Source organism: Polypterus senegalus, chromosome 2 (genome assembly GCF_016835505.1).
Source record: "Polypterus senegalus isolate Bchr_013 chromosome 2, ASM1683550v1, whole genome shotgun sequence".
Taxonomy (NCBI): domain Eukaryota; kingdom Metazoa; phylum Chordata; class Cladistia; order Polypteriformes; family Polypteridae; genus Polypterus; species Polypterus senegalus.
The window spans coordinates 74,789,668-74,804,993 of record NC_053155.1 but is presented as its reverse complement, the minus strand read 5'-3'; the positions used below and the strand labels follow the sequence as shown (position 1 = coordinate 74,804,993).

The 15,326-nt window shown below is 38.8% G+C and overlaps 1 protein-coding gene across 1 annotated transcript; it reads right to left on the bottom strand.

The window, feature by feature from the left end:
* Positions 1 to 1,476: 1,476 nt before the first annotated feature.
* Positions 1,477 to 14,429, bottom strand: LOC120523045 (gap junction beta-2 protein-like). Its single transcript, XM_039743989.1, has 3 exons — positions 14,196 to 14,429; positions 8,884 to 9,130; positions 1,477 to 2,572 (listed from the first exon to the last, which is right to left on the bottom strand). The coding sequence occupies exon 3, from the start codon at positions 2,555 to 2,557 to the stop codon at positions 1,757 to 1,759; it is 801 nt and encodes a 266-aa protein (XP_039599923.1). The 5' UTR covers positions 2,558 to 2,572; positions 8,884 to 9,130; positions 14,196 to 14,429; the 3' UTR covers positions 1,477 to 1,756.
* Between the last annotated feature and the right edge of the window lie 897 nt (positions 14,430 to 15,326).

The following is a 15,326-nucleotide window of genomic DNA, read 5'->3' as shown; positions in this document are numbered from 1 at the left end:
ACTCTATAAATACATGTAATTAAATTCTATTTTTATTATTACTTTTCAAATGTTTCATTGTTATTTTGAAAATATTTACAAAACAAAAACTAATTTTTTTTTGTCTTGAATTAAATGAAATGTAGTTAATTTATGTACAATTTTTAACTGAAGGTAAGTTACATTTAAGTTATTGTATTATGTGTAAGCAGTGATATGTTGAACCAGGAACTCTCAAAATGAATTATTATGTTAAAGTTTTGCATTGCTTCATAATTTGCAGCAGTAGTAATAACATTCAGCAGCACTCAACAAAATGGTTAATGTTTATGATTTATATTTAACAAGACCCATGTTTATAATGTTTTATAATATAGTGGGATGAATAAGTAAAATATATTAAGATGACAACCTAACACAAGTCACTTAAGTGTTACAGATACAAGTACTGTAAGTGTAGTGCATAGCTAGTTTAAATACCGCATCACCCTGAGATTGAAGGAAAAAGATCAGAGTTGCAGTTGTTGATATTCTAAAGTTGTTGTCCTTTCTTTCTCGTTATAATCATCCACTGTTTTTACAACTTATCTATACAACCTATATGTCTACATAAATCTTCAATATCCCCTTTTAAAGCAAATAATCTTTCCAGTTTGTTCTTGCTTCACGTGTTCTAGCAGACACACCATCACCATCATAGCCTTGATTTAGGGTATTCCCAAATCATAAACCTAGAAGTGAAGTACAACCTATTAGTATCTGCTCTTCCAAACAGCTACATTTGTGACTGCATCATAATATACAGTATGTTTATATGATCCTGCTGTTTATTTGGTGCTGTACTAACCAATAAAACAGACAATACGTAAGATCTAAGTGACTTTGACCATCACGTAATTGTAGGTGCCAGACATGGTGTTTCTAATATCTCAGAGACAACTGGCCATGCTGTAAAGTCTGTAGAGTTCCCAGAGGTCAGTGCAATAAGCCAAAAATGTTTAGTGAGATGTAGTTCTGTGGGTGAAGGTGAGCTGAGAATGGCCAGACTCATTTGAATGCCACAGCCTACCTGAGTGTTATTGCTGGCTTTTAGCATCACTTTATGTTCATAGTCAAGCCTTTTTCAAATACCTACTTTTAGCAAGATAATGTTCCATATTACAAAGCAGGCATCATCACACTTAGTTTCCATGATTATAACAGTGACTTCAGTTTACTGCAAGGGTCTTCAAAGGCCGCAGATCTCAATGCAACTGAGCTTATTTGGGCTAAGGTGGAATACAAGGTTTGCAAAATGAAGGTCTAGCTGAAAAATCTACAGGGACTGTGTGATGTCACATAGTCAGTCTGGACCGCGTTGATGTCAGGTTGTTCTAAAGGAAAAGTGGTCTTGCCCAGCAACACACAGTTGTACTGTAAATGATAAAGCAGTAACTATGTGTATTTGTTTCCCCATGCATAGCAAGACAAGAAAAATTATCTTCCACATCATTGCAATTTATTGTGTTTTCAGGTTTTTATTTCTAAACACTTTCATAAATATTACTGTCTGGTACATAATTTAAACTGTCCCTTTGTCCTCCTAAATTAAACCATCTTAAATTACACTTTGGTTCATGTACATGGAAACTATTCTTAATTCAAAATTTTGATGAATGTCAGTTTTTCATTTAGCTGTCCATTTGTAAGCATGGAGAAAGAAAAGTCGTTAAATTCTGTTTTTATGTGATAACACATCAGAAAAATGGTGAATCCAACTTTTTGTGTTATAGCAGTGCTATGCAAACTTGTCCATGGAGCTGTCTTTGCTAGAAGAGGCCTCAGAAAGCAGCTGCCCCTTCTCCTTGTTCTGCTGGTACTCCATACCATTGGGCAGCTGGTGAGCACTGACCCCCTGCTGGGAGCACTTGCAACAGCGTACTAGGGCTTTAACCACCAAATAGCACATTTCTGCCACATTGAGGACCATGCAGAGTGCAGCGGCACTAATCATGAAAATGGTAAACACGGTTTTCTCTGTGGGTCGTGAAATGAAGCAATCCACCACATTAGGACATGGCCATGCATCACACTTTACCAGGCGGGGCATCTGGAATCCACTGTACAACAAGTAAAAAACATAGATGAAAGCCCCTTCAAATGCCAGCCTGAAAAAGAGGCTTACAGTGTAAGTCCACCATAATGAGCCTGTAATTGGAAGCCTTTTTTTCTTGAGCATCTCTAGGTCCTCATCAGCCTTATCTCCCATAGTCTTAATGATGTCCTTCTTCTGTTCCTTCTTGCTGTGGGCCGCATGCATAGCTACTAGGAGAGCCGGAGTAGACACAAAGATGAGCTGAAGGCACCACAGACGAATATGAGAGATGGGAAAGTAATGATCATAGCAGACATTCTTGCACCCTGGTTGTAAAGTGTTGCATGTGAAGTCCGACTGCTCATCCCCCCAGACGCTTTCAACTGCTACCACCAGGATCATAATGCGAAAAATAAAGAGGACTGAGAGCCATATCTTCCCCAAGCTGGTTGAGTGTTTGTTTACACCCCCAAGCAAAGAGTACAGCTGATCCCAACTCATCATCTCTGATTAGCAGCTCTTGTAGGACAAAAAGAGATAAGCAATTAGGGATCGTGAATGCACACAATATTAAAAACACAAACCACTCATACTATTCAGATTTTATCAGTGGCCCCATCTTATTGTCTTCTACAATTCAAAATTTTTAAATCATGTTGCATTTTTTTCATCATTCAGTTGAGATACACATCTCTGTACTTACTCATTTTATGCAGAATCTAAATGACATATGACACTTAAGGAGGGAAGCTATACTAATCCTGAAATTAACCAAGGAAAACCACACTCCTGAAGTGGACACAAGTTGTCTTAATATCTATCACGGTTACCATATACGTTGCCTTATTGCTTTATGATTTTTATAAGATACATTATATTCAATCCCCTTTCTCAACTTTACCTAATTTGTGGTAACATAAAGTGTTGGAACATCAAAAAATAATTTATATATAATCAAAGCCAGTCAATCCATTAGCTGACATAGGTGTCCGCAAAAAGCACTGTAATATGAGGAGCGGCATTAATGAAAGTTAAGGGGTGCATGTTCCAGTGTGGAAGAAAAATTAGACTTGAGGCTCACATAGTCATTTAGGATAGTGTTTTACCATCTTAGAAGTATAAAAGGGTTTATACACGTCGGAAACCTGGAAACCTTTGCTGAAAAAAACAGACAAGGGTCAAGTGAACAATAAAGACAAGAATGTACCAAGAGCCATCGACCAATTGACTACTGGACAACATACTCCAGTTCCAGTCCAAGGGATCACGGGTTCCTGCTGCTAACAACTCAACTGTGCTGGTGACCACTGATGCCAAAAGATCATTGTGGATCTAGAATCATAAAGGGCAGCCTGCAATAGCATCCAGACCAGAGCCTCATTTATTAAATCAAGAGTCCCAGAAATTGATATAATTTACTTTGGGGTTTTGGTCCCCAAGACCTGATTCACACTTTTACTGTTCAGAGTTCTATGTTCTTTACCAGAGCCCACTTTAACTGTCCTTGATTTGCCTTACAATATGCCCATGTGTTTGCCATTTTATGACAGTTGTTGACCAAGTATTTGAATTCTGCTTGCCCTAGGAATCGGACCCACACCTTAATCTTGATTTTTCTGCAGAAATATCTTTCAACAAATATTTGAACCATGGAGTTATGGATGGATAGGAGGAAAAGCTAATTATCCACAAGCACAGCAAGGCAAATTAGCTTTTTCTTAAGCAGCATGTATTTATTGAATATTTGTTACTATTGCTTTATTAATGGAAATACTGCACAATTACTATGAATTTGAATTGTTTTGGGTTTAACCTGCATGACAATTGGGATAATATAATTGAACAAGTTTAGAAAATGTGATTAGCATAATGTGATCAGCACTTAGAGTAAAGGCAATGTGTTAAGAGTAAATTTTTTGGATAGATGTTTTTAATAAGTTTATTGATAGTTGATGGAAAAATACTTTTCAAAGATTAATGTTTGCATGTAATTTGGACAGAATCAAAATTTAACACATGGATCCTAGCACTTATTACATTAGTAATTCTAATATTAGCACTTGTAGCATTAAAAGTTAAAAGTCAGCCCAATTTAAGGTTTCTTGGCTACTGATTTTAATAGTGACATTGAGATTTGTTAACTTTGAAGAATAGTAGTAAACCTAAAGGACAGCAAATAGCAAATATTTTGGGAATAGAAACAATCAGGACAACATGTTTGAATCCATTGATATATATAACAGTAATTGATACAGAAGGATGGAGCAAATGTTAATATTAATATATTAGGAATTTTGCACCAGGAGTAGATAGAACATTAGAACACAAATTCTCACACCCTATGATATTGGGTGTGAGAATTAAAACATGCTAAATTAGATATAGGGTATAGGACAAACCTTTTAAACTTTGTAGAACAAAGTGTAAGGGAAATTAAGTTTGTGGGATAGTGTTAACAGTGAAACAGGATACTTAGGGCCATCAAGACAGAAATAATTGGTGGCAATACAAGACAAATAATTAATGCAATGGCTTCTTGGGCCTACGTGATATACAAGATAGCAAAACAAATTAATAATTCAGCACAGCAGAGATGAAATGTCTTACGCATGGAGTGGTGAGTGTGCAGTTTGTGAAATTGGAAAGCCCGGATACAGACCAAGAATTTCAGCTCGTGGCAGAAGAATTTAACATTAATAAGAAGCTTGGGTACGACCATTGAAATTTAAATACATAATCCAATAACTTGTATTCATGAGAGTAGTGCTGCCATCTTCTGAAGGGAGGATTGACCCCTGCTTTCAGTAAGATATATGCAACAGAGGTGATAGCATAATTTAACACCATAGCTGGATGTAAATTGGAGCAATGTTGTGGATGAAAGCATGAGGATGCAAGCGTGGTTGTGTGTATGAGGACTCTCTCTCTGGCTATTGTTGTATACAGTACATCATTGGCAACATAAACTAGAGACATTTTGAAGTTTTCAGGTAAATACTTGTGCTGTCTGTGTCACCACCAACGATAATATTAAATGATCTGACCATAGATGAAAGATGTAGAACTAGGTACATTTCTGAGAACTAACATAGCTAATGTTTGTTGGACAAGAAGGAAACTAAATAGCTGTTCATTAGACGTTATGAGGTTATGGGACACACATTTATACAGGACATGTTATTGTTTGACTTGATTTACGTGATATTGTAAGTATTACTGTTTTCCCAAATTTTGGCTGGCCAGAGATCTTTCCCTTATTTCTCGTCTCTAGAGGGAGACATATTTGGTTTTTTGATACACATGTGATTTATACAAATTAGAAATAAAGAAAGTTACAGTAGAAAATTAGTCCTTATAGTTTTAGTGGAACTTCAATAAGTCCCAAAGGGGTTAATGTGGAAGAAAAAGTAGACTTAGGGCTCAGAGAGTCATTTAGGATGGTGTTTTGCCGCATTAGAAGTATAAAAGGGTTAGTACATGTTGGAAACTTGTTCAGGTATATCAAGAAACCAGTCAAAGGTCAAGTGAACAGCAATGAGAAGAAAGTACCAGGAGCAGGTTGATGTAACACATCAATAGTATGATTAAGAGATCAGCAGATGTCCTGTAAACAATAAAACTAGACAGTTGTCATATACACTGAGATAATGTATAAAAGGGTAATCTAAGAGATATTGAAGAAAAAGGATATCATGGAGAAAGACATTTACTTAGGCTGGTCGTGCTCTATGCTAAACACCTCATGTATATTAATCAACCAGAGAATGATATGTAAGCATTAATTAGCACTGTTATGTAAATTCAGTGATCAATAAGTATGAGCTTTTGCTTTCATTGTGTGATCATTTTGACCATCCTGTAACAGACTGTTTTTAAAGAATTCTCCCACTAAAGGCCAAGGATTGATTAATTAAAAGATTTTCTCCTGCCTGATTACTTAGTTGTACTGATGGAGGATAAGTTGCTTTCTTTAATTAAGGTGTTGATTTCTACCACACTGGACACTGGGGGGGGCTGTCTATGGGTGGTAGGAGAATGACAATAATGTCTGTGGTATAGACAGGTGCTGGTCATAAAATTAGAATATCATGACAAAGTTGATTTATTTCAGTAATTCCATTCAAAAAGTGAAACTTGTATATTAGATTCATTCATTACACACAGACTGAAGTATTTCAAATGTTTATTTCTTTTAATTTTGATGATTATAACTGACAACTAATGAAAGTCCCAAATTCAGTATCTCAGAAAATTAGAGTATCAATTAAGACCAATGCAAAAATAGGATTTTTAGAAATGTTGGCCAACTGAAAGGTATGAACATGAATAGTATGAGCTTGTAGAGCACTCAATATTTAGTTGGGTCTCCTTTGGCCTGGATTACTGCAGCAATGCGGCGTGGCATGGAGTCGATCAGTCTGTGGCACTGCTCAGGTGTTATGAGAGCCCATGTTGCTCTGATAGTGGCCTTCAGCTCTTCTGAATTGTTGGGTCTGGCGTATTGCACATCTTCCTCTTCACAATACCCCATAGATTTTCTATGGGGTTAAGATCAGGCGAGTTTGCTGGCCAATCAAGAACAGGGATACCATGGTCCTTAAACCAGGTACTGGTAGCTTTGGCACTGTGTGCAGTGCCAGGTCCTGTTGGAAAATGAAATCTGCATCTCCATAAAGTTTGTCAGCAGCAGGAAGCATGAAGTGCTCTAAAACTTCCTGGTAGATGGCTGCGTTGACCTTGGACCTCAGAAAACACAATGGACCAACACCAGCAGATGACATGGCACCCCAAACCATCACTGACTGTGGAAACTTTACACTGGACCTCAAGCAACATGGATTCTGTGCCTCTCCTCTCTTCCTCCAGACTCTGGGACTTTGATTTCCAAAGGAAATGCAAAATTTACTTTCATCAGAGAACATATCTTTGGACCACTCAGAAGCAGTCCAGTCCTTGTTGTCTTTAGACGCTTCTGACGCTGTCTCTTGTTCAAGAGTGGCTTGACACAAGAAATGCAACAGCTGAAACCCATGTCTTGCATACGTCTGTGCGTGGTGGTTCTTGAAGCACTGACTCCAGCTGCAGTCCACTCTTTGTGAATCTCCCCCACAGTTTTGAATGGGTTTTGTTTCACAATCCTCTCCAGGGTGCGGTTATCCCTATTGCTTGTACACTTTTTTCTATGACATCTTGTCCATCCCTTCATCTCTCTATTAATGTGCTTGGACACAGAGCTCTGTGAACAGCCAGCCTCTTTAGCAATGACCTTTTGTGTCTTGCCCTCCTTGTGCAAGGTGTCAATGGTCGTCTTTTGGACAACTGTCAAGTCAGCAGTCTTCCCCATGATTGTGTAGCCTACAGAACTAGACTTAGAGACCATTTAAAGGCTTTTGCAGGTGTTTTGAGTTAATTAGCTGATTAGAGTGTGGCACCAGGTGTCTTCAATATTGAACCTTTTCACAATATTCTAATTTTCTGAGATACTGAATTTGGGACTTTCATTTGTTGTCAGTGATAATCATCAAAATTAAAAGAAATAAACATTTGAAATACATCAGTCTGTGTGTAATGAATGAATCTAATATACAAGTTTCACTTTTTGAATGGAATTACTGAATTAAATCAACGTTTTCATGATATTCTAATTTTATGACCAGCACCTGTACACAAATGGGTGCCATTTGTGTTTCAAAGGGTGCATGAACTACTGACACAAAGGGAGACTCCACCCCAAGTTGCTACTCACTGGGAGACGATTATGAAGTCCTTAAAGTCCACAGCATATGCACAAAGGTGCACCATTTGACTATTGAAGGGGAGCTCACTCTGCACACCAAAGTCATCAAAGCCTAATTAAACCGAGTAATACGTCCATCAACCCTGCCTAGGGCTCCAAATAAGCTTCGACCGGCAATACCTATAATAATACTTAATATGAGGGTATTTCAAAAAATAAACAAGTCTTCTTACTTTAAGCACAGGGTTTGTGTCTATCTGAGAAACTACACGTGTATTCTCTATGATGAACTGCAGTCCTGTCTTTGGTTGTTTACTGCCTAAACCCAAAAGTCCAGCACTATGTGACAATGAATTTAATTAGTATATTACAAGTTTAGGGTAGTTAAGTGTTGCTGCTTCATTGATTCTGCATCCTGGGTTTGAATCCCATGCCTGGCTGTTACCTGTGTGGAGTCTGCATGTTCGTCCTGTGTTTTTCTCCAGGTACTCTGGTTTTCCTCTGGCCTGTCCAATGGTGTGTAGGTCAGGTTAACTGATGGTTCCAAATAGGCCTGAATATGGGAGGGCACGTGTGTGGGTGGCTGTGCAAATGTAGAGACAAGCTGCATTGACTCTTTCACTGATTTTGTTTAATGGATTTGGATCATCTTCAGTAGCTGAGCTTTAGGGCTTCTTTTTTTAAACTATTTAATCCATCCATTGACAAATCCTCTTAAACTTTGGGATGCAGGGACTGGAGTCACTTCTTGCAGTATTTGTTTCTTTGGACTGTAATTTTCCAGAAGGAAATTTCTTTGCAGCACAAATGTGTAAACAAAAATACTGTTCCGCTAATACAAGAAAAGTTGTGATTTTTTTTTTTTAAATCAGTTAACTCCGATAATAGCTTTGAATTGACACATTTTTTTAAAAAAGTACAAAACACAGAGGGAGACATTCTTTGGTGCTATACATGGCCAGCACCCATGAGGTAGGAACAGGGTCAGACTGGAATTAATTTTCAGGTCGGGAGTCACTCTCACCCAAGCCACACCATAGATGTCCAAATATAAAAAAAGCCACATTACATAAATAAACGGCTTTACCCTCACCTAGTGAATCAGCAGGTGGTGTAAGCGTTTGTTGCTTTCTTCAGCCTTGTCAGTTCTGCTGTCAGTGTCAAGTCCAACAAGAATCTTCCTCTCTCTCAAGATGCTCATGCGTAACAGAGGTCCTCTGTCTGTTCTTCACAAGCTTCAGTGTGGAGGAGGTTCCTTCACTGGACTTTGGTGCCATGGACATGGTCAGCAGGGTCTTGTAGCCACAGCCAATGACATGATAGGCATCAGTCAACAGGTTCTATTGAGACAGGAGGACATGGCAGTATATGGCACTGTTTTTTTTGCAAGCTGAACGATTTATGGTCATCAACTCAAGGGTCTCATCAGAATCCTGAAGATTACCAATTTGGGATATATAATTAAATAAATAACTGCTGCATTAGTTAGCCCTCTTATTATTTTAAACTTTATCAACATGTTTAGCTGACTAACAGACCCTTAAATACCTCAAAATCATAGCAGTGTGTGTAGATTTTTCAATACAGCAAATTCACAAAGGTTTCATGTGCAAGACGTCTGAATTTTGCTTTTGTCTGAAAGGGCAGGCTGGGCTCTACAATAGGATATGTAAACTGCAACTCTGCTCTGTTCACTTTTTCTTTCTAACTTTCCTGATGCTGTGTTGTCAAGAAACATGTCCTTACAGCCCTCCCTACGCCTTGCTTCCCTGCATGAGGTGCTCCCTAAAGAAACACAAAGCAATCATGCATTTCTCAAAATTGTAAAGCGGTGTTATTCATAATACAGTGATGGATTAAACCGATAAAGAAGTATATCGCAATTATTTTTTTCCCATCTGAGAAATTCATTTGTACTTTGCCTATTTAAACACATTTATTTTCAATAACTATTTCATACATTTTATATAGTTTTAACGACCTAAAAGCTAATTGTAACTCAAATATCTACCACCTCACTCACCTCAACTTGTCTTCTGCGATCGCTGAAACCACCGCAGGTGTTCTGGAACAACTCGACCTATCGAAATGTGCGCCAAAGCTGCTTTGCGCACGCGCACTATACATTTATTCTAAAACAGCAGTTACTTAAATAAATACGTTGGATTAATTAAAACAGACCCTACGAATATTATTATTTGCTGTTTAAGGCATTTACAGGAAACGTATCCAATGCCTTTCCCATTTTAAACTCAGTTTTTTTGTCCAGCTTTGTTGTAATTGTAAGCCGAACTAGATTGGTTTGTGCAACTTAAAAAAAAAAGTTGGCTGGTGGTGAGAAATACCATGAAAATCGTATGTTCGACGTTTTGACTTTTAGACGTGTAAAAATTTCCATGAATAGCAGACTTTGACTAGGCTGCACAAATCGATAAAACATCAGCTATGGCAAGGATCGCTCTTACAAACAGGGCGACGTGCTAATGTAACGTCATTTTTAACAGAATTACGGTCAATGTAAGCCTTTGCGTATTCTGACGAAAATGAGATTTATATTTTTGTTTTCTTTGGTGCTCCTCAATTTCGTCGTGACATGAACAAACACTGAAAAAGATTTTGCTACATTTTGCAGCATCGACATGCAGGACTTTTTCCTTTTTCTCTCCGTCGCCTGTTTCGATTCATTAGCCAACTGTGTATTCGGCATGTTCTGTGGTGTGTTAAAAAAAAAAACTAATAATACGAGTGATAGCCACGCATACACAGGGAGAATATAAATCTCTACACGGACGGACTGTGTCGGGATAAGATCCCCAGACTTGGATGTTGTTAGCCATGATTGGTGTCAGTCAGGCCTGTTTTGGATGCCAGTTGAGATGGTTAGGACGATTTCCATCCATCCATCCATTATCCAACCCGCTATATAATAAATGCAGGGTCACGGGGGTCTGCTGGAGCCAATCGCAGGCAACACAGGGCGCAAGGCAGGAAACAAATCCTGGGAAGGGCGCCAGCCCACCGCAGGGTTGGGACGATTTTACAGTGTAAAACATTTAAATAGCGAAGGTGAACTGTAAAATGTAAAACGGTAAAGCACTGTTTCAGTTAACACTGAAGCACTTAAGTGAAACGTAGACCAATATAATATTTTACATTGTTAACCCGAAAAAGGTCTTATACTGTACCTTCCTTTTTATTGCATCGAGCTGTTTAAAGAAAAGTTGCTGTTTGCTGACAGTGTCCGATTTGTCACATGATTCCCATTTTTTTAACTCTAAACAGCTGCCTTACATTTCTTTATCTCAAAATGATCACGTGTTTGCTTTATGTAGCTGTTTCTTCAATATTACTTTTAAATAACGTGCACACGAGGTGAATACGTTTGCGTGGTTGCCCTTTTGAGTATGATGCACTTTTTCAGAACTAAACTTTTTTTTTTTCTTGGCACTGATTTCTAAATTTACACAATTTACGATATTTGCATAAAGGAAACGCCCCCTTGAACCATATTGTGCCTGGCGACCCGCAGACCTTATCACACTTGGACAGAGTTAGCAAATGTCATTTTCCCCGAGTGTTGAAGATATTTTTGACGTTATGGAAGCTGATTCATGGTGGGTTATTTTCAATAAACTGACAAACCTGTAAGACACCATACACCACAAAAGCAAACTTTTCTTCTCCACCAGACATATTAAACATTAAATTATTTTTAATCTACAAAACATGTTTGCTATTGATTGTTACTTTAAAAGGGCAAAATATTCTGGTCTGTGCTTCCAAAACCGTTTTTGGACCGTTTCATGATTGGTATATTTATTATAATACATGCATTTCAGCTTGCGGTTAAACGTTCTGGTTTTTATAGTGATGTGTATTAAAAATCAGTATTTTTAAATTGTAATTAATCTTTTGGATTATCAGAAATGTCTTTTTCAAACATTTTCAGTGGCCCATTTTTGCTGATAAGTTGGCCCGATTTAAGCCCCTTAGCTGCTATCAAAATAATTTGTCTAGTTCACATAAAATTGAAACTAAATTATGAATTAATATACACCCTATTGTGGGAATATATCAGACTGCATATAGTTGTTTTGTTTGTATTCAAAGAAATTTACCACACTGTGACCCAATTATGTTTTTAGTCGTTTTTAGGTATACATATTTACCTTAAGTAAAATAGGATATTTAGGCATAGGACTGGTTGTCTGGGAATAAAGCAGCCAATGATCAATTAACATTTTGTCTGTTGACCTTGTAATTAATAAATGCCGCTAGCTACAATATTGCTCGGGTAGCCACCAGTGGACCAAGGCTAACCTGCTGGATGGTTACCACTAGCTTTCCAGCAGCTGCGAGCGGCCCACAGTCAACAGTGGGCCAGCGGCTGAAACCTCTGTCGGCCTTCTGCTGTCCCCCCGCTGACGATCTGCTGACAGGAGGCGTGCGGCCCTGAAATGGACAGCGGAGCGACAGATGCTTGCTTACTGGGCTTCTATTGTAATGCGTTGTAAAGAAAAAATAATAATACTTACTGTATAATATACCGCTTCAAAGAGTTATACCGTAGATCTAAAAAGACTGACAACTTATTTTTTACGGTAGTTTTAGCAATCACAACTGCCAGTTTGTTTTTTTTTACTGAAAATGTAACATTTTTTTAAAGCGTGGAGAAATCCCGTTCCGAAACATTAAGACTACCACTTTGCTGTCTCCTAAAAATAGCTTGGCCCCGCAACAGCATTGGGAGGTCGTACTGTCCGACGCTATGGCGCAAAACGCGTGCGTGGAGTTAAGAAGTAACATCATTGAACCTGTTGGGTCCGGGTCAGTTCCGCAAGATGGCATCAGAAATGAGACGTAGACAGGGCCATTTGTGCGGAGATCTACTGTTAGTTCAAGCGTACACCCATAACTGCATACCACGGTGCCAGTTTTTGTGCACCGCACGTCTTTGAGCCTTTGGGCAAACGGACAACGAGGGCATTCGTGGAGCAGAGACACAAGACATAAGCTAAGAGTGCTACAAACATCTCTCTCTCTCTCTCTCTCTCTCTCTCTCTCTCTCTCTCTCTCTCTCTATATATATATATATATATATATATATATATATATATATATATATATATATATATATATATATATGTACTATTTCTGATCCTTCTAGCACCCGAGAAGTGAACCATCGATTTTTCTGTCTTTAAGACTACACTCACAAACGCAGTTTGGCAATTTGGATGCTATCCCCTTAAGTCAGATTCTGCATGGATTGTGTATTGCAGTTTGCCATTATCGCTAAACCCCGCCACCGATTGCTTTATAGGCAGGAACCTTAGAAATGCATCTGAATACTGAATTCGGCACGTAATGTAAAATGTGATCTTTATCGCAGCACACTGCAGGTGCCCCGTCCTGGTCAGTCGATGCTGTTGTGATAAACGTCAGCTCGGCGGCGACCGTGTTGTGAATAAGGTGAAGTCCAAGGAACAAACGCGCCAAATCACACGACTACAAAGCGACTCCATGCACGATCTGTCAGACGGTTGGGTGATGTATAATAACTGCACGTTCCTACGGGTGTACCTTAAAAACAGCCACGAGTGTTAACGTAAAGAGGGCATCTAGTTATGAAACTGAGTAAAATATCTAAATACCTCAGCATTGGGAATCTATTGCCAAAAGATCCTATATCTCATCAAATTAAATGATGTGTGGAGATTATATAATTTATATGACAATGTACAGCCAGGTCCATGGACTGTGACGCAATTTTCATAATTTTGGCTCCTCATATTTCTCATATTGAGAGTTCACAGTGACAGCTTACAAATGAAAATTCCAGAACAATCCCAGACCTCTTACCGGCTTGTTAGTTAATATGAAATAATGAGGGAACTGCTCCCACCTGCCTACGGAGCAGCCTGTCAGGCAAATGTCCAAACTGAGTCCCTCAATATGGCGGGGCATTTATACAAATGTGACTTTTCTAAACAGTTCATAGAATATTTTTCATAAAACCCTTGAATTAAAGCTGAAAGGCTACACCTCAGTCTCATAATGATTGCTTTGTTTCAGATCCATTGTGGTGGCGTAAAGAGCCACAATTATGACAAGTGTGTCGCTGTCCAACTACTTACGGGTCTGCCTGTACAGTAAAGTAAATGAAGTAAGATCTGGCCTTTATTTGATAGTCTTAAAAATACAAAATTTGGCACATCGCGTAGCGCGGAAAAAGTGACTTTAGTTTGATAGTTTAGAAATTAAAAAATAACCAAAAAACTGAAACTGCTGTTATTACGTTTCCTAAGCGGCGCTGTAACATATGGTAAAGCATTTTGTGCATCTTGGAGTTGAGCCTTTTGAAATGTCAGCCCGCCTGCAAACACTCCCCCCAGTACCACTCACCTTCACTTTCACCTGTGCAGCCATTTGGGGGGGTCTTCATTAAAGCGGCCTCTCGCTCACACGCGGGTTCCACTGGGTGGGTTTATAGTTGACGAGGTAATCGGATCAGAAAACGTTTCCAAAGTGAGGATGTCTGATTGCATTTTCGAACTGCGTGTATATTTTAGTCACGTTACCGACTGACACCTGCATATCCGCGCGCCTCCTCTGTAACACCTCTGTTACGTAATATGCTAATGAGTATTCCAAAGAATAGTCTTTATCCATCCATCCATTTCCTAACCCGCTGAATCCGAATACAGGGTCACGGGGGTCTGCTGGAGCCAATCCTGGGCAGGGTGCCAACCCACCGCAGGACACACACAAACACACCCAGGCCAATTTAGAATTTGGATTGTGGGAGGAAACCGGAGCGCCCGGAGAAAACCCACGCAGACACGGGGAGAACATGCAAACTCCACGCAGGGAGGACCCGGGAAGCGAACCCGGGTCTCCTAACTGCGAGGCAGCTGCGCTACCCACTGCGCCACCGTGCCGCCCAGAATAGTCTTTATGCTTAAGTTATATAACGAAGATAAATACCATACCTAAGGAATTAAAAGAAAAAAATCATTTGCGGGAATGCAGTTTAATAAAAATCATAAATATAATAAAGCACTTTATACTGTAACGTCCGATCATAATTTAATAATAGAGGAACCTCAAACTTATTCAGAAATGTGGTAAAGCATTTCGAATATTTAAAGAGGAGGTCTAGCTCTCCACGATTAATGGTGGTGCCCCCTACATTAAACTTTTTAATTTTATGCTTTCGTCATATTAAGTATAACCCAGCCTGAATTTCAGAGACAAGTCCGAATACATGGGCAGGAATGGCATCATGCTGTAAAACATCAATCCCGACATAGAAGTGGGAAAGATGAAGAGGTAGACGTGTTAAATATATGTTGCTTAATGTACTGCTGTGATATGCAGAACAGTAAATACCGTAGTAATATTATTTATTATCACTAAATAGAAGGCAATACTAAATTTCAGTTTTGTAAAATAAATGGTGTGTCTTAGTCCGTCCATTTTCAAACCCGCTGTTCCTTAGCAGCATCAGGCGCAATGCAGGACCAGTCCTCAGAC

Excerpts from the sequence above, each read along its gene's own strand:
- LOC120523045 (XM_039743989.1), bottom strand. The coding sequence starts at position 2,557 with ATGATGAGTTGGGATCAGCTGTACTCTTTGCTTGGGGGTGTAAACAAA.